At 36.0% G+C, this 24,468-nt stretch overlaps 1 protein-coding gene across 1 annotated transcript in view; it reads left to right on the top strand.

The window, feature by feature from the left end:
- Positions 1-671: 671 nt before the first annotated feature.
- LOC306867289 (RNA polymerase II elongation factor ELL-like) overlaps positions 672-24,468 on the top strand; it is a 46,601-nt gene continuing 22,804 nt past the window's right edge. Inside the window, exons 1-2 of the mRNA XM_079412887.1 lie at positions 672-835; positions 15,168-15,212. Coding sequence (XP_079269013.1) covers positions 701-835; positions 15,168-15,212 — 180 coding nt within the window. The 5' untranslated portion in view covers positions 672-700. The remainder of the gene's footprint in view (positions 836-15,167; positions 15,213-24,468) is intronic.

Below are 24,468 nucleotides of genomic sequence, written 5' to 3'. Positions count from 1 at the left end.
AATGTTACCAAAAAAGTTCACGATTTCTTATTAAACGTCCATATCTGAGATGTAAATTAAGTTCTGTGTAGAGACATGCAGATTTGATTTAGGATCTCAATACAGTCTAAATAAATCATATGTGAATGTTGCTGGGGTATATTTGTAGCAATAGCCAAATATACACTATGGGTCAAAATTATTTCTTTTATGCCAAACATCATTAGGATATTAAGTAAAGATATTCTACCGTTTATAATATGAAAACTTAATTTTTGATTAGTAATATACAAGAACTTAATTTGGATAACTTTAAAGGTGATTTTTTTGCACCCTCAGACCTAGTTGTATCTCGGCTAAATATTATACAAACCATACCTACGTCAATGGAAAGCTTATTTATTCAGCCTTCAGATAATGTATAAACACTTAATTTTATTTGTTATAAACAGCAATATGACTTTTTAGAGCACTGATGATGTAAAATAACAGCTGAATCGTTTTCGAACCGGCTCTTTGAAACGAACTGCTCAAAAGAACCGATTCTCAGAAAAGACTCGGGCTTCCCATCACTGGACATCTCTCATGATTACCCCGAAGCCCCGCCTCCTCCCGCCTGTACGTAATTCACGCCTCATGAATAATCATATCCCTCGCTCGCTCGAGCTGCTTGTTGCGTTCACGGCAGAGGCGCGTGAGCGTGGTGGGAAACGCGAGCAAGATGGCGGCGTTGAAGGAGGAGCAGTGCTACGGACTGTCCTGTGGAAGAGTGAGCAATGGCAGCAACATCTCCGTCTATCACGTCAAGCTGACTGACAGCGCGCTGCGAGCGTTTGAAGACTACCAGAGCAACAAGGTAAGACGCGCGTCGACCGCAACGCGAGGCTGAAGAAACAGTGCTAAGAGGCTAACAGTGAGCAGCAGGCGACAGTTATTTCCCTGCCTGACAGCAAATCATCCACTCAGCTGAAGAAATTCCCCTCAAAGCGAGCAGGAACTTAGCAGCGAAGCAGTCCTAGCCCTCTGCTGTCGCTGCCTTCCATATCAAACACTTCATACACTAATGAAGCCATTAATTAAACCCTCCGCAGGTAATAAAACAAAATAACTTCTTATGTGTGTCTTGGGTCTGCTGGCAGACAGTCTAGTTTGGATGAAAGTAACTGGGTTTCCAGGTTCCTGGAAATGTCTGGGAATCATAGGATTGTGATTTCCAGGTCAGGGAAAGTCATGGAAGTCTTAAAGAGTCATGGGAATTCCACTAATGAGTAGACATTTTTCTAGTTATGCTTGACTCTCAACCAGGGGCCCGGGGCCCTCAGCAAACTTCCAAGGGACCTCAAGATGTCTTGATAGCTCAATTAAAGCTAATGAAAAATGAGTCCAACTATTGATTCAAACGCTTTGTTTAAACCTTTTGAATATGTGTATTGCACACACACACATTGTAATTTTGATTAAAATTTGAGTAATATTTCAGAGAAAATAGTAATAAATTGTTACATTTCAGATTATATATATATATCGCTGTTTGGATTAAAGGATTGCGAGCTGCTGCAGACGCAACAGGCCGGTCAGATGGATGATATTTGATGATAAAATGCATTGATTTGTTTGTGCCGTTTCAGATCAAAGGAAGAACCTCATGGTGCACGGTTTATGTTTGGTATAATAAAGCAAATGCAACTCGATCCAAGATGCAATAAAGGCCAAGACTCTCTGTATTCAAACTAGAGTGGAAGTTGAGTCACACTATTGGTGAAGTCAGTAAATTGGAGGATAGGAATAAAATTACAGCTTTCGGTCTACACCGGTGGTAACAATTGGATGAAATTGTGAATGTCAGCTTATATAAGTCTGCTTTTAGTGTTGCTCTCTTATGTAGTGATTAATATGGCATATTCTTTAGATGCGATACGTGAAACTTAAGTCGACTGACTACATGTGACACTGTGAGGGAGGCTGAAGCTTTGCTTGTGAGTATTTTTAGCTTTCAAGCACCATGCACAAATGCTACTAGTAAGTTTAGAGTTGGTCTTAGTTTGGTCTATTTGCATATTTGAATTTGCTTTTATTGCTCAAGGCTATTTTGATTGCCTATGAGAAATATGTCTAGCTGTATATTTGAGTTTTTAGTTTTTTTTAGTTCTGTAAATGTGTCTCACTGTCTTCTGACGAACTTAATTACTTTTTAATTGTTTCAATAGTCAGAAAAGTGGATTAAATGCATTTGGTGTCTTGTCTTCATCTCGTGTTTTAAACTGACGTGACCGGTGTTGTGTAACAAGTGCCCATGCGTTGACGTTGTTTATTGCGTACTGGATTTCACCAACCCTGTAGTCACTATCTGTTAATTAACAACATAGCCTTTTTACCCGAATGGACAGTTGTAAATAATATTTTTGAAAATGAAGTTAACGTGAAACATTTACAGGCTTAAATAATAATTCAAGTTGTTGTTTTTTTTGTTTTTTTTTTAAACAAGAAAATTAGATTTGTTGTACATGGTTATTTTTTGCGTCCACAAGGATAAAAATAGGTTTGCGTTGCACAATATGTTGATATTGGTATTATTTACTTGTTTGTTTATTTGTTTAATTTTAATTTATTATTTTTAATTTATTTGTATTGGTGCAAATGCATATTACGTATGTAGTGCTGAGACATAGTAAAAAAAATAATAATAATATTATTATAATTGGGTATATATTTAAAAAATAATAAATAAAAATATATTTTAGTATCGATATTAAATTAGTCTGAAAAAATGCATTTCAATTCACAAAAATTAACTAAAGTGCCTTATTCCACTTTTTTTCTGTCACAGCGTAATAAAAAATATTTTATTACTTTATTTTAATCATGTCTGCTCGCCAGTTTTACAAACTTAGCAACCATATCTACTAAAATAATAACAATAATAATACTGAATTAATTATAATATTATTTTTTTAATACTAAATATATTATTTTAATTGATCTGTATTGGACTGTCAATCAATTTAAGTGTGCACTCATTTTTATTTTTTATTTTTTTGCTATTATTGAACGCTTTAAGTTCAACTTCAATTTAAAAACACTAATTTTATAAGTCAAATGTAATTTTTATGAATGCTGTGCGGCAGAAGTTCACTTGTAGCATTTAAAATTAATTTGCTTGCTTTAGTTTTTAGCATTTAATTTTTTAGACGAAATGATGCAGAATTTTAATATAGTCAATTATTTGTTTGAATATGAAAATATATACAGTGCCCTCCAAAAGTATTGGAACAGTAAAGACAAAATTGCTCTGTTGGCTGTGGAGTCAAGACATTTACAAATATGATTAAAAGATGAATATGAGACAAAACTACAGATTGTCACATTTTATTATTAGCCGTTTCAACACATTCATGTTTTACCAAATAAAAAGAACAGCACTTTTAGAGTTTCATCCCTCTATCTGATGTGAGCATAAGTATTGGAGCGGTTGCCTCACAGGTCTTTCTAAGTGATCAGCTGTGTCCTGTTGCATTAATTCTTCAGATATTAAAAGCAGGGAATGTGTCGTATCAGTTATATCCATTACTTCTGTATTCTGAGTCTTGCATTCGATGATGACACACACAAACCAGGATGAAGATGAGGGAGCTGACATTGAGAGAAAAGCAAGCAATTTAGATGCTAAAAGAAAAGAGGAAGTCAGTTAGAGCTCTAGCAAAAACAAAGGGCATGGAGAAATCAAGAGTTTGGAAACCACCAGCGATACCAACAACTACCTGATCGACTGAGAAAACAACAGTAGCTGATGACAGACAAATCATAAAAGCTGTGAAAATGGATCCTAAAAGACGTGTCTGTAAAATCACCAACAACTTCCTGAAAGCTGGGGTGATGCTCTGACAATCTACTGCCCTCAGGAGACTTTGACACACAATTACAGATGCTGCAGCAAGATGCAAACCTCTGACCAGCACCAAAAATAGAAAGGCAAGATTAGAGTTTGCAAAAAAGCACAAAGGTGAGCCAGAAGAGTTTTGGAACTGTGTTTATGGACCGATGAGACAAAGACGAACCTTTATCTAAGTGATGGGAAAGCAAAAATGTGGAGAAAAAAGGGAACTGCAATGATCCCAAGCATACAGCCTCATCTGTAAAGCATGGTGGAGGTGGTGTCATGGCATGGGCATGCATGGCTGCCTCTGGAACAGGCCCTCTCAACTTTACTGATGACTTAATGAATGATGACAGTAGCAGAATGAATTTGGAAGGGTACAAAACCATCTTGCCTACCATTATTCAAGAAAATGCCACCAGATTCATTGGGAAGTGCTTCATATTGCATCAGGACAATGACCCAAAACACCCTGCCAGTTCAGTCAAGGAATTTATAAGAGCAAAGAAATGGAAAGTCTTAGATTGCTCAAGTCAATCTCCAGATTTAAATCTGATTGAACATGAATTTCACCAGCTGAAGAGGAAAGGCAGAAACTCCCCAAAACAAGCAACATTTGGGATTGGCTGCATTAAAGGCGGGAAAAGCATTTCAAAGGATGAGACCAAGAGTCTGGTGATGTCTATGGGTCACAGACTCACTGCTGTGATTGTGTGCAAGGGATCTGCAACTAAATAATAGCTTTTAATCTTTTATATCTGCCTTATGTTCAACTGTCCCAATACTTATGCTCACATCGAGTGGGATGAACCCTAAAAGTGTTGCTCTTTTTATTTGGTAAAACATGTATGTGTTAAAACGGCTAATAATAAAATGTGACATTCTGTAGTTTTGTCTCATATTCATCTTTTAATCATATTTGTAATGTCTTGACTCCACAGCCAACAGAGCAATTTTGTCTTTACTGTTCCAGTACTTATGGAGGGCATTGTATATCGTTATTTTCCAGAATTTTAGTGTCACTGCATCCCAAGTGAAAATCGCAATTTTGACCTCCTTGCGTCTTTTCATTAGGTTGGATGATTTGCGGTATTGTTGAAGTCTGCAGCACTGGAAACTTCTGAAGGAACCATTTTTGTGCACTTGTCTTTTGCTTCAGCCTGTGATGACCAGATTGCATCACGTCTGCACCTTGGTTTCCTGAGGAAAAAAAAAAGTTGATCGTGTCTGTGGCTTAGTCATCTGTTGAATGCTGTATTAGGATGAGAGCTAGGCTTCACCTCTTCCATTTTTGATGCTTGACGGAGAGAAAAACATTGGTAGTCTGAATGACTTGGCGCTGCAAATAAATGGGTCAGCCATTTCCTGGGCTGCATTGTTGTTTGTATGTCAATAGGGAAATGCTTTGTGGCATCTTGGTTTATTGCACATTGTTCCTTTTTCTGTTTGTTGTAACTGAGTCCGAAGGTTTTGTCTTATCCAGTAGAGGTTTGTCACCCAGCAAGCAAAGATTGTTTCTATGGAGCAGGAATGGTTCATATGAAAATGATAATGCTAAGAAGTCATACGTGTTTTTTTAACAACATGAGGGTGAAGCAGAACTTTAGTTTTTGGGTGAAATGTCCCTTTGAGTTATGTAATTGCAACAGCAAACAATAAATTCCTTAGCATTTTCTTAACTTTTTTTTTTTTTTAAACAAAGTTAAGCAAAAATGTTTTGGCACTTAAATTTGCATAATTAGGTAATTGAACTGTGTATGGTTTAAAGCGTTGTTTTCTCAGATGATAAATTAAAACCAGTTGTAGTAAAGTCCTTCGCCAACAAGCCACTTCACAATGTTTCAGCCAAACAAATTTGACAATTCTACTCCAGCATGTTTTTGGTTGCATGCTGCTGCTATGTTCACCTGTTGTAGCTTTATCACATTGTGTGCATGAGCGATGGATGCTCAAACAGTCAATAGGTGTTGCTAGAAAAGCGCTGTTTCGGTCAATGATTTTAGCCTTCCAAAATGGTTTTGCAAACTAAAAATTTAAACCATAAGTTTTATTTATTTATTTTTCACTTGTCCGAATATGTTTGGTGGTTAATTTTGGTGCATTAAAGTTAATTGCGAGAGTTTATTTCACAATTTAGACCTTTTTTGGTCGCAGTTTTTACTATTCTCTCAATTTTGTGAAAATTCTGAGAGAAACTCGGAATTGCGAGATTTTAATTCAGTTTGAGAAGAAAAGTCTGATTTGAGGGATATAAACTTGCAAATGCGAGGACGAAAAATCAGAATTACTTTTTTTGTTGTTGTTTTTTTTAATTCCATGGCGGAAACAAACAGAATTGCGAGATGTAAACACCAAAATCTTTTACTCTCAATTCTAACTTTTTTTTTTCTTAGAATTCTGAGTTTTTAGCTAGCCTATAATTTTCAATTCTGAGTTCACTTCATGTCCCTCAATTCTGCCTTTTTTTCCCAGAACTGTTAGGTTATAAGACAATTCTGAGTTTATATCTCACAATTCTCAGTTTATATCCCCAAATTCTGAGTTTGTCTTTCAATTCTGGAAAAAAGTCCACTGTGAAATGAAGTCATAAATCTTTTTTTATTTTTTTTATGCTTTATTCTGTGGTGGAAATGGGCCTCCATAGATTAGCCGCTTTGCTATCAAACTGACATGTTGATGGCAAAGAGAGAATCCAGTTCGACTCGGTCTGCTCTCAAAAGGAAGTCAGTGCCTTGGCACAGAGTTTTAAGGTGTCAATAGGTGAAGTAATTCTGAGGTTGTTCTTGGATCACAGTTTGGCCGTGTGAGCTTCTACATTCCGTTCCTCTGAGCCCACGGCGGTCCTTTGGAGAGTAGCGTGTAGTGTTCAGATGGCTTCGGTCAGCAGGCTGCAGAAACGGTCATTAAAGGGCCATAATGATCTTGGGAGGACGCTTATCTACTTTCTTCATGGATAAACTACATTACGTGCTGGGTGTTTTGCTCCTGCATTTGGTGTTTGGGGTTATCGACCTACGTAATGGCTTGAGTGACACCGGAGGGGGGAAGCACAAACATTGGCGTCTTCACCTTCCTCTTAGTTTGCAGTTCCACAGGTGACTGCCATAGATTTGTTCCTCAAGCTTTAGCTTTATCTGACCGTTGCCAAGCCTGGTGCTTAAACAAGTCCACAGGTAGTTTAAAAGGCATAGTTCACCTCAAACAAAGTGAAACTCACCCTCACGTTTTTCGACACCCATTTGACTAAATTTCTTTTGTTAAACGCCAAAGATGGTGTTTAGCTGAATGGCTGAGCTGCTCTTTGATTGTTGTGGTCACCATTCACGTATATTGAATGTAAATGAGTTGTTATTTTTGTGAACTTAAGCTGTAACTTAAATAGTGACCTAACTTAATTATTCAGTAGTGTAGCAATGTCTCAGTAATGGTACATAAATGTAGCTGCACATGTGGCTTTGAAAAGTGTAAATAATTTTATTTAATCACTTTTAGTGAATCACCTCGCTCAGATAACTCATTTGAATTAAGTGGTTCAAACATAGATCTTCTGTTTAATTACTTAATTACTTTGTCATTTTACTTAATATGCAGCAATATTTAATGCATTTAAATAATTGCTGTTTCAGCATTTTGTGAGCTGTTTGAATTTGCGCATCCTAATAGGGATGGCTCGATACCATAATTTCGGCTTCGGTACGATACCAGAATGTAATACCTCGGTGTCGATACCATAGGTGACAAATAACCAGCCTCAAAAGATAAGTGAATTTAAAACAATTTTATTAATAATATTAACAATAATAAAAACAGATTCATATCTTAATACCTTTGTATCAAACTGTAACTAAAAACCTACAGGGAACATAGGTTACATTTTGATGTTGGAGGGAAAAAAAAAAAAAAAGGCTAACTGAAGTAATAAGATGAAAATGTATTAAAATCTTATCTTTTCAGTGCAAACAAAATGTCTCAATGTAACAAAAAACCTACCGGGAACATAGGTTACATTTTGACTGAGTTTGAAGAAAAAAATACAACCGTTGCGCAATTAATGCAACATGTTGCTTTATTGTAAAGTGTTATTCTAACAGTCAAAGTAATATTCAAAATCACGTTATTTCTCTCGCTCTCGGATTGTTTTCAGATTTCAGACTCCGCCAAATAATAAACATTATATCTTTCACGTTTGTGAAAAGGATGTCATGCGATTTGTGTATTACGTGTTCAGTCTATAAGTATGTGAGCTGGTGTGTAGTGTTTCTTTCCAAAGTGACATCGCCATCTACTGGCCTGGCATGCTGCTTGTATTACAGTATTTTTTGGTGCAGTTGTCATCTGAATGCAAAACTTTTCAAAAAGCAAAGGAAAAATTTGTCATGCAAACATACCCTAAATCTAAAATAAAATAGATAGCTATATTGATAAAAGTCTAAAATAGCATATATTTGAGAAAAAATATTCATACATATCCTGCTTACTACCAGCTCCCTGGTATTGCATTGTACTGATCATCATATCACTTAAGGGCCATAACATATAAGCTTTTGGTTCACGGTCAATTTCTGTATCTGTGCATATCTAGCGTTGTCCAAAATTAGTGCCAGTGCTCTGCCTAGATCTGCGTTTTGTGATCCGCTGGGGTTCCGACTGAGTGTCGGTCCGGAGCCACCCTCTGTCCCAAGGTTAGCGCTGTGGAACGTTCTGGGCTCGTGTCCCAGTGAATAGTGACATGTCAGCAGCCCATTCAAACGAACAGGCTGTGGGTTGCACTCTTTTTAGGGCTGTAGAGAGAGACTGGCTTGGTTTGATGCCTGTATTTATACCGCTTCTATTGAGATCCGATGTAGATAGTCATGTTTATCTTTTTAAATTTCTATTGGAAAAAGGAACTGTAGCCTTTTAGATTTCAGATTTTTAATTATGAATATATACGTAATTAAAAATCTAAAAGGGGAAGGTTAGAAAAAATGTTTTTGTCACAAATTCTAGTAATGTTCTGATCATTTATAATTAAAATTGTAAATTTGTATAGTGCAATACTAGCTCATTTTTACAGCTACGGTGTAAAACTGTGGCTGTTCTACAGGTCTTAAACACTTGCTGAAATAACCATTACTGACCGGTTTATAATGGACCTTTTTCAGGGTAGCCGCCATATTTAATTTTTGGCAGTGCCATCAACTGACCGGAAATACACTCGTACTGGCTCCAGGCCATCAGATCATCCATATTGTTGAGCCCTGAAGTAATAAATCCTTCAGCCATCACAACCAGACCTAATTATCCTCTGTTACAGTTCATATGAACCTAAATTGACGTATTATTATAAACCTATACAACAGGGCTTTGTGTGTATAGAATATACATTAAGTTAATATTTCCTATGTCCTGTCTTCTGTGAATGTACAGATACTCGTAATTATCGTAGCATTGGATTTTGATGTACACTGCCTGGGCCTGCAGTCTGTCTCCATTATGTGTGCCTATCTCAGTCGCAGATGGAATCAAAAGGATGATTTATTCATTTCCTGATGTGAGCCAGAACCCCATGGACCGAACACAGTGCATCACTGCATCTGTACAATTTGAAATGAACCATGATAACATGCTACTGTAGTCTTGCAATTTCAGCTTGAATGGGATGAGATTGTGACCAGTTTTGCTGCTTTTTTTTTTAAAATCCAGATTTGAGCAAGTTTGCATTAGGCTACTTGCTTTGTGACTCCTGTTACAAGTCATGTTGACTTGTGAATGCTTTCCCTGAGATAAAAAAAAAGTGGAACTAATTGTACAAATGCTTTTACATTAAATGTTCATTATCTGATTTAAGATGATCTTTTTAGCTGATTTGAAATCCTGAAACATACAATGTAGTAAGACATTACAAATGTATTAAAGTAGGTTGCAATGAGTTTTTAGGAGCGTTTCTTACAACGTCCGTAATAATTTTTCAAATTACCTTAAATAGATTAAGAATTCTGCAGATACCTTGTAAATAGTAAAATAAAACTCTTTCCTTGATATTCGTTGATATTTGTGTATCGAAAATGTTTTTGATTGACATTTATGTTCTTTATTTTATTTGGGCTAGTTAAATAAATTTTCGGGCTACCAAAATCTGAAGAGTACCTGCCCGAAGAACTACCAGGGATTTAGAAATTTTGCGAGCCCTGCAAGGTATTGAGGTGCTTTATGTGTGGCTTTAATTGTTTATCATGATTTAAATGTATGCTACTATGGGAGATAATATGCTTAAACAATTTTTACAGATGTTACTGATCTTAAAAATAAACAAATTTACCTCTGCATCCTAACTCAAGCTACTATCAAATGTGCATTTCTAAGAGACAAAAAAGTGATTATTATTATTAATATTATCAGGCAATCCAAACCTGTAAGAAATACATTTGTCTATTTAGATATTTATTTTAAGGAAAATTAGCAAATGGAACAAAAGTCTGGCTTTAAACTTGAAAGAAATAAAGATTTGACATTTATTTTGATGATTATCGATATCGACTGATGTGTGTAAAATTATCGTGATAATTTCTTTTGGCCATATCGCCCAGCCTTAGCTGACATCTTAATCTTTACTGTCGCTCCAAAACACCTCCAGTCCTCCCCGCTGGTACAATCTTCCGCTTTTCTTTACAGTCCCCCCCTCAACGTCATTATCTGAGGAAGGAAGCGTGACACGTTTTGTTTACAGTCAGTGGTTTGCGAAACCCTTTCTTCCAAGAATCGAGTCCTCTGTGACTGCTGCGACTAACCAGACCAGATCTTCAGGCTTTTTTTTTTTTCTTTTCTGAAGTTCAGTTTGAATCCTCCAGCCAGACGGTTTCCAGCTCATCTGACTCGCTAATTAGTGCCAAAGCACCTTGTTTGAGATTCAGCCCTGACATTAATGTAATAAGTGGCCCTCGCTCTGATTGAGCCGTCAGCCCGAGATGCACCTAGCTTGTTTACTGAAATTGCTTTGATGTCATTGAATACTTGTCTATAAAAGATGCATTATTTAGTCTGAAGTGGGCCGTAGGTGGCATGATTGCTTTAGACGATGATGGCCAGAGTTGAACCTTTTATATTCAAGTAGTCTGTGCTACTCAAGGGCATATAGTTGACGTAGTTCACTCTAGGGGTGTGCGATATTGAAAAATCTTTTTTTTTCGATAGCGATAATTAAAAGATATTTTGCAGAGTGTGTTATTGTGCTGATATCTGACTACTGTGGACAGCTGCTTTTATATTCTTCATATTCTGTGTACTTAGTTCACATCGGTGATTAATTCATATTTTTTTCATTTGTTTAAATTGATTTTTACCTTTTAAGATTTTTGTTTTCTAAAAGTGTACCTGAGTCAAATTGTTACATTTAATCAGCCAATTAAGATAATACACATTTAGACTGTTACCAAACAAATTAAACCAGTATCATCAAAATTAATCTTCGCAGAAGTTGAGTCTGAAGTGGCATTTAGATGTATTTACACACTATTTAATGCAGCTCAGAGGGACATGGAGTGCTTTAACCAGTTAGATATTTAAAATTATTTAAAAAATGAAAATAGACTTTAAATGTGATATTAAAACCACCAGTAGGTTGCAGCAAGTCACTCAAATCAAATTCAAATTTTATTTGTCACATACATATACATACGTAGTACGACATGTAGTGAAATGTATTGTACGACTGTCCAACAAATTGTCCAACAAAATTAGAAAAACCTCAAGTTTACAAAAATACAAATAGAAAAAGTACAGTAACCATATATACAGAATAAACTAGCAATAAAATAAAATAACAAATAGATATGAGAATAAAAAATAGAATATGATTCTATATAGATTCTATAAAAAGTAAAGTGTATGTCAGTGATAAAGTGTCCGTGTGCTGTGCTGTGCAGTGCAGTAAAGTGTATAAGTGAGTAAAAGGATACTAAAGACAAAGACAAATGGTATGTAAGTCCCACTCATTTATCCTTCCGTACCTTCTACAAATTAGTGCAGATTGTACTTGAAAAATGTGCAAAGTGGAAGTGTGGGGTGATGTGATTAGAGTGGAGAGTGGTTTAGACTCCGAATGGCCTGCGGGAAGAAGCTCCTCCTCATTCTCTCTGTGTTCGCCTTCATGGAGCGGAAGCGTCTCCCTGAACGCAGCAGAGAAAAGAGTCCATTGTTGGGATGGCTGAGGTCCTTCACTATCTTCCTGGCCCTGGTCAGGCACCGCTTGCTGTAGATGTCCTGCAGGTTAGGGAGCTCGGTGTGAATGGTACGTTCCGCTGAACGCACCACCCTCTGGAGGGTGTTAAGTGAATCATTGTGTGAATCACTGTTAAGTGAATCATTGTGACTAAACCGAATCATTTAATGGTTGATTCATTCAGGAACGAAGCACTGTCCTGTTGCTCAGAGACGCAAAACAGTGCTGTAGCTGTTTGGAATTATTGTTTGTCGGCGAAATGGAGTAAAAACAGGCAAATATGGTGTCTAAAACGTAAGTCTCTTTATATTAACTTACTGTTTATTGAACTGTTGTATATAATCAATATCACATTTGTAATGTTTATTTTTGAAGAAACTGCACGAAATGTAAATGTTACGGCTGTGTAGAACCGAGGTTGCACTCGCGCCGCGGTCCCGGGGCGGACATTACCGCAAAAGCCCAAATGGCGCCACTCTTCAGCTTTGTACATCGTAACGAAAACTGGAACAATTCTTTCATCCTCCATTACTGGCAGCGAACTATATTAACGCTAACATTAGTGGAGTGCCCTGATGCTAGTATTTCCTGTCACTGTTTAAATTCAGAGATGAAGACTGATATCTAGCGGTCGGGATATGAACTCAAAACGAAACAACTGCCATGAATCTTGTATGATTTAAAAAAAAAAAAAAAAATTTTAATATCGATATTCCGTTTTGGAGAATCGATACAGTATCGCCAAACAAAATATCGCGATACTCGTGTGTATCGATATTTTCTTACACCCCTAGTAAATATATACATTTTCTGCCCCCATATCTTGAATTTTGCGATCATTCTTAATAGACAGAGTCATGCAGTGAAAGAACAGTCTCTATGTGCGCAAGTGCACTGATTCACCACTAGATGGCGGGCCAGAACATAGTCAAAGGATAATTTAAGATTTTGCTTGATTAAAAATGCAACCAGAATTCCCTGAGACTGACTGTTAGTGTATTTTGTAACGGATAGTGAACAGTTACTCTGTGTAAAATCCTGCGACAGTCATTAACAAAAAGCCACATTTGTGTGGCGTGTCCGATCAGAGTATGTGAGCGGAGTGGAGCATCAACAATTTCCCCTCCGCGCTCCAAGCATTTAATAATCACTCCGCTCCCGCTCCACTCCGCGCTCACTGATATCAGAAACACAGCTCGCGTCTAAAGTATTTCAGTATGAAAACTATATAAAGTCAGAATTGCGAGATTCTGAGAGAACCAAGTCAGCTGTCAGCTGAAAATATTCAGAAGGAACACATGAATTCCTTGAACTATAACTTCCTGCTCATGTCCACTGCAGTCATAGCCTTCACATTCTTTCTGATTTGAGTGGTCCTTCTCTATCAAGCTAGCTAAATATGTTTAACGTGAATTCTTGCTAAATATGCAGTTAAATTACGGGTCGTTGGCATGAATTGCACTCATGATGGAGCGGTGGTGGAGCGCTCCTGGAGCGAGTGAAAACCACGACGCTCCTCGCTCCATTCAAAATCACACTGCTCTGCTCACATACTCTGATTTTGAGTAACTGTTGCTGTCATGAAAGATCTATTTCAGAACCAGCCGCTATCTAAATAATTTGGCTACGGGCGTGGGCCAGATATTATTGCTGGTGGGACACTTTTGGCCCACGGGCAGCCTGTTGCCGACCACTACCGTAGGCGTTTTGTTTGGTTTTTGCAAAATACTATATTGTCAAATTGCACATCTTTAAAACAACAATTACGATATCGCAGACTATATATTTCGCACACCCCTAGTTCACTCGTATACGTAATTACTCCAGAACGCTCTATATAAATGTCATAGACTAGACTTTGCCGAGTGCTACGGGTCTGATTTGTTGACTTCATTGTGGTGTTTTTTTTGTTTTGTTTTTTCATGGCACATTCTCCAATCTTTTGAGTGCCTGCTGCTCTTGCCTGATCTAAAGCTCTTTATATTGGGAAACAGAACACATGGCTCAAGCGGGGAATTCCTTGTAAAGCATCCTCTTATTGCACTTGTACGTCCTGTGTTTGACAAATGAAAAACCAGACGTGGTTTCAGGGGTGGTTTATACTTAGTGTTGATCGACCAGCCTTCATGCGTTTATTGGTGCTCGATCCCTTCTTGAAGTATCTGAGAGCGTCTTGTAAATTTAAACTGCTTTTACTAATGGAAATGCCAATGCTTGTTAACTTGAAATGCATAAAACATAAATCCGGTTGTGATTCCTCATTTCATTATTTTTCCTTCAAAATAGTGCTTGATGTTTAGAATGATTTTTTTTTTTTTTTAGTAATTCTAAAGTCACGGTAATATGAATGAGTTTTTTAATATACATTTTATTTAAAGTGTAAAATAAATTAATGAAAATATAATTTTATAAAAAGTGCCATTTTAATTCCTTTTATAACAAATATTATTACATTACATAAGAAAATTAATGAATGATCTGAGAGAAACAGTAATTAAAAAAATGTAGAGATCGTCATTTTAATTACATTTAAGTGTTTTAATTAATATACAGTATTTTAATAACATAAAATATATTAATATTTTTTACATATTAATTGATATACAGTAATTTTAATTACTTTATTAACAATTTGCTTTTAGCCTACATTTACTAGTATGTAGTAACTTTGATTACATTGCTTACAAAATATTTTTACTTTTTATTTATTTATTTATTTATTTATATATATATATATTATTAGTAACTTTACGTTATGTAGAAGTATTTTACATTAATGATATGATATAAACATGATTTATTTAAATGACATATTTTTGTTACTTCAATTTAATTGACATACCATCATTTTAATTACATATGAAAATATAAAGTGTTTTACATTAATGATTTGAGAGAAACTGTAATATTTTAATGACTACTTATATAAATTATTTTTTGCGTTACTTATGAATTAATTGACCGGAATTTTAATGACATAAGTTATGTTACTTATTCATTTTCAAGTAAATATAAATAATGTGTATATATACACAAGTAAATTTGGATGTTAATGCTGTTTAGTTTTGATTTTCATTTCTGGATAGTGATTGATTTGTCTTGTTTTTTTTGCAGTGCCTGACTGCTAAACCACTAATAGGATTCACAGGAAGCCAAGGGGTGAGTATGCCATTTTATTTTAAACTTTTTTTTTTTTTTGGGTGGCTTTAAACCACTTGAAACATTGACTTGTCATGTTCCATCATGGAGCCACAGACCGTTCGTGAACCTGGGACTCTCCCTTGTTCTTGTGAAGTATCCTGGTTGTGTAGCTAATGTGAAAGCACTGAGACTTGTGATGACTTCCTGCTACACAGTCATCCTTCGCTGTAACCACAATGTCCTCTGCTCATTGTTGCAAAATCAGCATTGAGTCACAGACGGCCAGTAGTATGGATCTGCTGTGTGTTTTTATCTCCACTTTGTACCTCTTTCTTGGACATATAAGACAGGAAGTGTCTTAAGATCGTAGTCTGTTGCTGTGAACACATTAGATATTTACTCCTCTCTTGAGATCAGCACCCACATGCTTTTTTTGTACATCTAGTTTTGTTTTTTCATGCGCTCGAGCTCACCCCAGACCTGACAGTGAACAGCCCAATAAATGTTCATGTTGCTGTTATCTGCATCTCATGTTAAAGAGTGTGGTTTGTCTGCCTCGAGCCATTTAAACTTCTCCTGTGTGCACATCTTATGTAAACATGCAGAAACACGACTGCAACTGTTACAAGCATTCAAACAAAACAAAACCACCATGTTATCTGATTTGGAGAGGTGACATTTATGGTGTATGTTTCCAAAACTTTCAGCCATTAAAATGACATGTCATTTACTCGCCTTATGTCTTTCAAAACGGCGTTTCTTTCTTTAGTGGAACAAAGTTGGGCAGAATTTACAGACTGCTCCTTTATGAAATTCTGGCAGTTACCAATGAAGCAGTTATTTATGTTTTGGCTGAAAATGATATGAAAATGATTTTTCTAAACTATTTTATTTCTTATACTATTTTGCGTAATTTAAATAAAACAAACAATTACAGAAAACACCATAAATACAGAAAAATTACTGACACATAATATATTGGTAATGTATCGGTGAAACAATGCATTTTTTACTTTTATTTTTATTTATTTAGCATAATATACACATAATATATTGGTCAAGTATCGTTATCAGCCAATATAATAATAATAATAATAATGTTTCACAATAATGCATTTAGTTTGTACAATAATGTATTTTTTTATTTATTTTTATTTGGCATAGGAGTGGGCGATATGGAAAAAATATCATCACGATTTATTTTTTTTTTTTAAATATCACGATTCTTTGTCATTTTGGTTTTACAAGTTGTCTGAGCATTACGGCTAAACTAGAAAGACAAAGCCTTTCAAGGTAACAAAAAAAAACAAAAAGACACGGCAGATATGTAGGCCAAAGTGGAGCGACGATAAAAATCTTTGTCATGTTATCTTATTAAAAAATAAGAACAAAGATACACATTACAAATACACATAATATACAAATAAAACAAACAGTGCTTTATTTTCAGGTACAATAGGTGTATTTAGCAGAGCATTCAATGAAACTGAGTGAACAAATATAAAAATAAAACACTAGATTCCTAAAGCAACTGTATTAAAGTTTTTCAGTGAAGAATAGTGAGTGATTTTTCTCTTTGCGTTTTGTTGTTTTGTTAACGTTAAATGAATAGTTCCCCCACAAATTAATATTCTGTCATCTGTCTGTCAATTCTGTCATAATGTTTTATTTTTATACCATAATTTACTCAAAAGTTGTTTTAAACCTGAATGAGTTTCTTTCTTCTGCTGAACATAAATGCTATTTTGAAGAAGGTGGAAAACCAAACAGTTGCTGGTCCTCAGTGACTTCCATAGGATTTTTCTTTCCTACGATCAAAGTCAATGTAGACCAGCAACTGTTTGGTTACCCTCATTCTTCAAAAGGGCTGGGTATCGTTCCAAAAATTTCGATATCGATACCGATACCTTGAGTTCGATACCGGTTCCTGAACGATACTTTTTTTCGATACCAGTTTTATGAAATCAGTTTTAATAAGATTACATTATCTCAAAAAACTATTTTTTTTAATGTTGATATTTATACAGACTCAAAGCCTCATCTCCTGAGCCACTGCACAAAGGAACAAAATATATCCAACACAATAAATAAATAATTTTAATAAAGTTAAAATAGTTTTCAGTTTACACATCTGTTAGGCTACGTTTACATTAGTGTGTGTTCATTTTAAAACACATCATCATTTCTAGGTTGTTAAAGACTTCAAGAAATTTAAAATCTTCATCCACTTTCATAAGTGGGTGTTTTATTTTCTTTCACCACATGTTTTATTGTTATTAAATTCTGGTGTAGTATGTCTAATTATTTGAATGCATAAAAACAACTTAGTTTATTTAAATTTATTCTTAAAATAGCCTAATGAAATGTTTTATTTTTCCTCAGAAATTCTGTGTTCTGTATCTGGTTTTCAAATGAAGACATAAAACATTAATTTAATTTCTTTAAATTATTGAAAATCAAAGTTTATTTATTTTGGCAAACAAAGGGGGGTTACTATTAAAATTAAAACATGGAATAACTGTTGTGTGATCATTACTAAAAAAAAAAAAAAAAAGTTGTAGTAATTTTAATAGTAGCCTAGTAGTAGCAGTATGTACTGTCTGCTGAACAATATTAATATATTTCTGCCGCAGTCTTCCAAGTTAAACCAAACTTTTATTTTGACGGGTTGTCTGTAATACCTTTACAGTTCTGTGTGTGTATATGATATGACGCTAGTTTTACTCGAATCAAACGGTAAGATGCTCATGAAGTGACTCTCAGAGCAGGTCTGGAGATGTTGTTCATGTCCTCATTTAGAGAGGCGGCAGACGCTGAAATGACCGCGAGCGTCACGCTCGCTTCAATCTGTGTATAATAAACAAACCGCGCGATTTTAAAGAGCGGACTGCTCCTTGCGCTTTCGAAACGCTCTTGCGGAGGTCAAACACTGATCAATCAGCGCCGCTTCTAGTCAAACACACCTAGTGCTGCAGGATTATTGGCTCACTGACGGTGATGAGATTAACCCCTTAGGTATCGAAATTTGGTACCGAACGACAAGACGCTTTTCGATACTCGGTGGTATCGAGGCAATTCGGTCGGTGCCTGAAAAGTATCGAACTCGATACCCAGCCCTATTCTTCAAAATATCTTGTTTTGGGTTCAGCACAAGAAATTAATAGAGGTTTGGGACAACATGTGAGTGAGTAAATAATGACAGAAATTAAATTTTAGGGTGAACTATCCCTTTAATGACAGTCGACAGCACGTTTAGTGTCCTGTCCCTTTAAGAGCTGCACGCATCTAATATATAGGCACGCATCTGTTTCTCTCTTAACTATTTACTTTCATTTTAGACATAACCAACTAAGTCTGTATGTAAACCTTGTGTGTTTTGACAGTATTAGAGCAAAAGATAAGTTAGTTGAGTAATCAGGCGCTGTTAAACAGGGTTTTTAGTGCGCGTGCTTCAGGTGTTTGTGCTCAGAAAAAGCGCACGTCAGACCAGCGCGCGAATGAAACATTTAACCAGCAAGGCTTGTGTGCAAATAATGTACTTTTGCGATCGCGAATAAGTGCAGTGTCCTGTCAGAGTAACTCTACTGCTGTATGTCGTGTTGTACAGTATATAGAGACGGAGGCACCAGAACTGTATTTGATATAATGTGTGCTGTATCACGATACTACGATATTTCTTCAAAAGCAGATCGTGGAGACATTTTTATCGTCCACGATAAAAAAAAATCGTCATATCGCACACATTTTACATTTACATTTATTCATTTATCTGACGCTTTTATCCAAAGCGACTTACAATTGCTATATATGTCAGAGGTCGCACGCCTCTGGAGCAACTAGGGGTTAAGTGTCTTGCTCAGGGACACATTGGTGTCTCACAGTGGATTCGAACCCGGGTCTCTCACACCAAAGACATGTGTCTTATCCACTGTGCCATCACCACCCCTACACCTCTAATTAGTAGTGTATCGGTTATCCGCTGATAATATTACAATACTAATAATAATAATATTTTGAAAATGCATGTAGTTTTGTAATTTAACTTTATTTACAAAAATAATATAAAACAATAATAATTAGTCGTAGTAGTGTTTAGTCTAGTGGTTAATATATTTAGACAAAATAATATAGAAGTTTAGTGACCAAATAAAAATAATTATTGGCTCGTCAGCATTTGTTTTTTTAACTTTATAAATGTATTTCATACATTGAGGCAATCCATCTCATGAACACTTGACACTAAACGTAGAACACACAACTCTATTATACATTTATTAATTCACCACACATACTTTTTCATTTCAAATTTGCACATCAGACCTGTACACACACAATGGTCTATATTATATGTTGTGTTTTTGCTATTTTGTACATTGCCTATTTGTATATTATTATTATTTTATTATCTTTGTCCTGTCCTGTTGCAATAATAACTTATTGATAATTGCTAAAATTAATATAATTAGTACTTATCCATTTTCTTAAAAATGGTTTCAAGGCTGAAATGTAAAGTTTATAATTTTATAAAACTTTTAGTTTTTGTGAAAACTTGTATCTGAATTGTAAATTATCAGTCATTTTACAGTTTAATATGGTACTATAGGCATTGCCCTACCCCGCTCATATGTATTAATTTTATTTGTTTATCTTAAAGTCTTAAATTTGAGCTTAAAAATCCTGCAGAAACCCTGTTATCGGTAACACATACACATACTGTGGTACTAAATGTATTAGCGTCAGATGTCAGGGATGCTTGCTCTTCTGAGTTCTTCAGGGTGAGGCACTGTGCAGTGGTTCAACCAAACCGCCTTTGTCTAGAATTAAAGAGTTTCATCAGTAGGATTGACTATCGCGGTGTATTTACTCTGACTCGTCAGGAACTGCATGTTCACACTCCGCCACGCTTCACTGCGTCACGTGTGAGATAAGACTGCCTATTTGCTTGCTGGATTAAAGCTGTATTTCTCCATAGCTGTATCAGAGCTTTTGTGGCATATTGTGAGCAGACGGATAGCAGGAGAAACCTTGAAATGCAGACTTTCTGGTTAGCTGCAACCAAATAAGCAGAGATGTTCAACACTACATGCGTTTATCTTGCAGGCCCATCAGCCTCGCATTGGTAGTCGGCTGGCTTGAAATTTGCACAGCTGCAACATTTGACCTTTGTCCAAAGGGCAGGTGCATCCATGAGCGTTGCATGGACGCCTGGTCTTTCTGAATGAGGAAGGCAAAGCTCTTCTCCAGGGATGTTCTCCACATGCAGCTTTGTTTTTACTGTGGACCAGAGGAAGCTCCAGTGATGTCACACTCACTGCTAGAGATGAGCTGGTTCGGAAATGACGTCGTACATTTTTAGCAGATTTTTTTTTTATTTTATGAGAAAAAATTACCATACAGTCAGTTTTCAGAGTTTTTTTATTTTTAAGAAACCTTAATTTGAAAAATAACTGTTCTTTTGAACTTTGTATTCATCCAAGGTTCCCCCCAAAAAGTATGTTTTCACGATAGTAAGCAGCACAACTGTTTTCATCATTGATAATGTTACTTTATCAGTAAATCAGCATATTAGAATGAATTTTGAAGGATCATGTGACATGAAAGACAGAGGTAAGGATGCTGAAAATACAGGTTTGCATTACGGAAATAAATTACACTTTTTAAAATATTAAAATAAAAAGTAGTTATTTTTTAATTTGCAATAATTAACGATATTACTGATTTTACTGCATTTTTAATCAAATAAATGCAGCCTTTGTGAGCCTTAAGAGACTTTTAAAAACACAAAAAATACTGACCCCAAATTTGAGCAGTGGCGTAAATTTAATAAAGTAATAAAATAAGTTTAATAAAAAAAATCAAGTTTAATTTATAAAAATTTGTATTACACAATTTCACAATATTACTGTTTTTACATTTTTAATGAAATCAATGCAGCCTTGGTGAGCATTAGGCTTAAAAACATAAAAAAAATACTGACCCCAATTTAAAAAAGTGTACATTTTTAATTAATAAAATAAAAAGGTTTAGTAAATTTAAAAGTAAATTATAGTAATATTTCACTATTACTGTTTTTACTGCATTTTTAATCAAATAAATGCAACCTTGGTGAGCATGATACTTGTAAACTTTTTTTTTTTTTAGCTTCTGACCTCAGGTTTTCGAACAGTAAGGTAAATTTAATTTTAAAAAAGTAATAAGATTATTATGAAAGTTTTGGTGAATTTAATTAAAAGGTTAATTTATAATAATCTATGTAACTCTTTAATTAAAAGTAAATAAAATGTAATACATTTTGTATGAAATAAATGCAACCTTGGTGAACACAACAAACCTTTAAACGAAAAATCACTGTTAAATGTAATCTTTAACAAATGAATATCCATTTTTCATACTGTACATTGATGCCTGAAGTCACTTATTCACTATTTTTCATGGTCACGACTAATTTTAGACAAAATTATTTGCAATTTAATAAATGTAATGAATAAATATACATTAAATTAAATGACATTTATTTAAATTTTAACATTAACCATTTATCAGTTAGTTACATTTAATTCAAAATGTAATGATCAGCTTATCTGTATGGGCGAGAATAGCCTGGGAATTACGTTTTTAAGATTTTTGTCTCTTCTTAAATCACAGTTTGTTCCCCGGTGGATTGAGGCAGTAGTTTTGGCCTTTCTAATCCACTCCACGCTAAAAGTTACTAGCGCTGACTGTTAATCACACTGGATTTCGCACTTTGAAGTGCGTCATGTTTTTTGGCTTGTGACGCAAGCTCTTCCTTCGAGAGCGTTTCCTCTCTTCTGTGGGTTTTTTTCCTCTCTCAGCGGCAGATATTTCAAAACTGAATGTCTCATGCTTTCTGAATGAAGACATTATGAATTGCAATTTTAACGGCTAAAGCTGCAACGTTTCAGCCAAGGCGTGTAATAACACACAACAGAATAGAAGGCGTAACTGCTGATATAAATCCTGATTGTAAGTGGCAGAGCTAATAGAGCCACCGTCTCTGCTTGTTTAGTGTGAAGAGTGCTGCGTGAGCTGAGGGAGCCTCGGACACGGCCTGTTATTTATAGTCGGCCACCTGCAGGCTACACACGTGTGGGGAACCTTGGGTAAACAGAACTGGAGCTCGGCGGGCGCCAGCGACGTTTGTGAGAGAGACGGCACAGTGTGTCCCGCTGCTGTTCACTCAGCCTCTGCGGGGATTCTCCAGCGCTTAACCTGGGCCCCTTAACCATGCCGCCTCAGTCAGGGCCACTCGCGCTGTCTGCACCTCTGGCTCTAATGCCAGCTCACAGACAGCTGTGGTGGTTGAAATTACCAGCCGTATTTTTATGTATTTAGAGCATAAGACTTGAACTCGCAACCTTTGGATTACGAGTCCAACTCTCTAACTATTAGGCCACGACTTCCCCATAAATTGGGGGAACTTCACTATTAATTGACAATTGTCAATTTTAAATAATAAAAAAACCATAGTCATACTTGAAAAATATTTAAATTAAAATCGACTTGTGCAAGTCTTTCAAAAGTGAATATGTAAATTTTAAAACAAAAATAAAATTATTAGTATTATATACAATTTTGTCATGTAATTAATGCACTTTAAATAAGTTTATCATCATAGTCGTTGTCATCATAATAGTTTTTTCCCGAAGTTAAAGGTATGTATTAGCTGTGTAGGAGTTTAAGGAGATGTGCTGCTGCTCACATAATGTCTACAGTGCAGGAGCTCACGCATCTGTACGAGTTCACAGCTCTCTCGTTCCTGCTTGGGATGCAGTGAATATTTAATTTTTTCATTTATTTAACAAGGCTCACAGAGTTGCGAGTCTCAGGAAAGTGCTGTAAATGATTGGCCGTGCTTTCAGCTCTGAATGTGTGCGTGACAGCTGCTGCTGCCGCCGCCGCTCAGTTTGATGGCTGTAATTTGTCTCAAGCCTGAGACACGTTTGTTTGCTGCCTTCTCATTTGTGCTGCTGAAACACCTGTGCGGTGGCTGCGGGAGCCGGACGTTGGTCTGTGTGCTTGCACATTAAGGAGATTACTGAAGGCCCCTGAGGGCCACAAACTGCAATTGTCTTAAGTGGTCAAGTGCAGCTCTTTAAAAGATGATCCATTTGCAGTTTGGTCACTGTAGAAAAACTCAATTGACTGAAGTGAAACTCAGATGGATGAGACACCATCTTCCATGATCTCAAACCAGCTGGAAAAGCTGTTCCTTCAGGAGATTTGATATACATTTGAATTTAGATAGTCTAATATTAACTGGAATGACTTAATTTATTCATTTTAGTCATTTATTCATATTTTGAATATGTATATGTTGATTTGTTTTGATTTGTATTTAGATTTAATAATTTATATATTCATCGCTTTTTCACCATGCAGGTACATCTCAAAACATTTGAATATCATGAAAAAGGTCAATCCACAGCCATATCACCCTGCAGCCCAAGACAGGTTGCCCACTGAAGCTAAGCAGGGTTGAGCCTGGTCAGTACCTGGATGGGAGACCTCCGGTGAAAACTAGGTTGCTGTTGGAAGAGGTATTAGTGAGGCCAGCAGGGGGTGCTCACCCTGTGGTCTGTGTGGGTCCTAACACCCCGGTATAGTGACGGGGACACTATACTGTAAAAAGCACCGTCTTTCGGACGTTAAACCGAGGTCCTGACTCTCTGTGGTCATTTAAAAATCCCATGGCACTTCTCATAAAGAGTAGGGGTGTAACCCCGGTGTCGTGGCCAAATTCCCACCACTGGCCCTTATCAATTATGGCCTCCTAATAATCCCCATCCATTTGATTGGCTCTATCACACTCTCCTCTCCACCTGTAGCTGGTGTGTGGTGAGCGCACTGGCGCCGTTGTACTGTGGCTGCCGTCGCATCATCCAAGTGGATGCTGCACACTGGTGGTGGTTGAGGAGAGACCCCCACATGATTGTAAAGCGCTTTGGGGGTACGGCAATACACAATAAATGCGCTATATAAATGCATCATTCATTCATTCATTCATTCAATATTTTTTGTCACTCATTTCAGAAAGTGAAACCTATATATTATATAGATTCATTACACAGAGTGAAATATTTCAAGCCTTTATTTCTTGAAACTTTAATTATGGCTTACAGATAATGAAAACCCAAAATTCAGTGTCAGAAATTAGAATATTACATAAGATCAATAAAAAAGGATATTTTAAACAAATGTCAGGCTTCTGAAAAGTGTGTTCATTTCTATGCACTCAATACTTCGTTGGGCCTCC

Source organism: Barbus barbus, assembly GCF_936440315.1.
Source record: "Barbus barbus genome assembly, chromosome: 49".
In the NCBI taxonomy this organism is placed as follows: domain Eukaryota; kingdom Metazoa; phylum Chordata; class Actinopteri; order Cypriniformes; family Cyprinidae; genus Barbus; species Barbus barbus.
The sequence above is the reverse complement of the archived record's forward strand: the minus strand, read 5'-3'. Positions and strand labels throughout refer to the sequence as shown.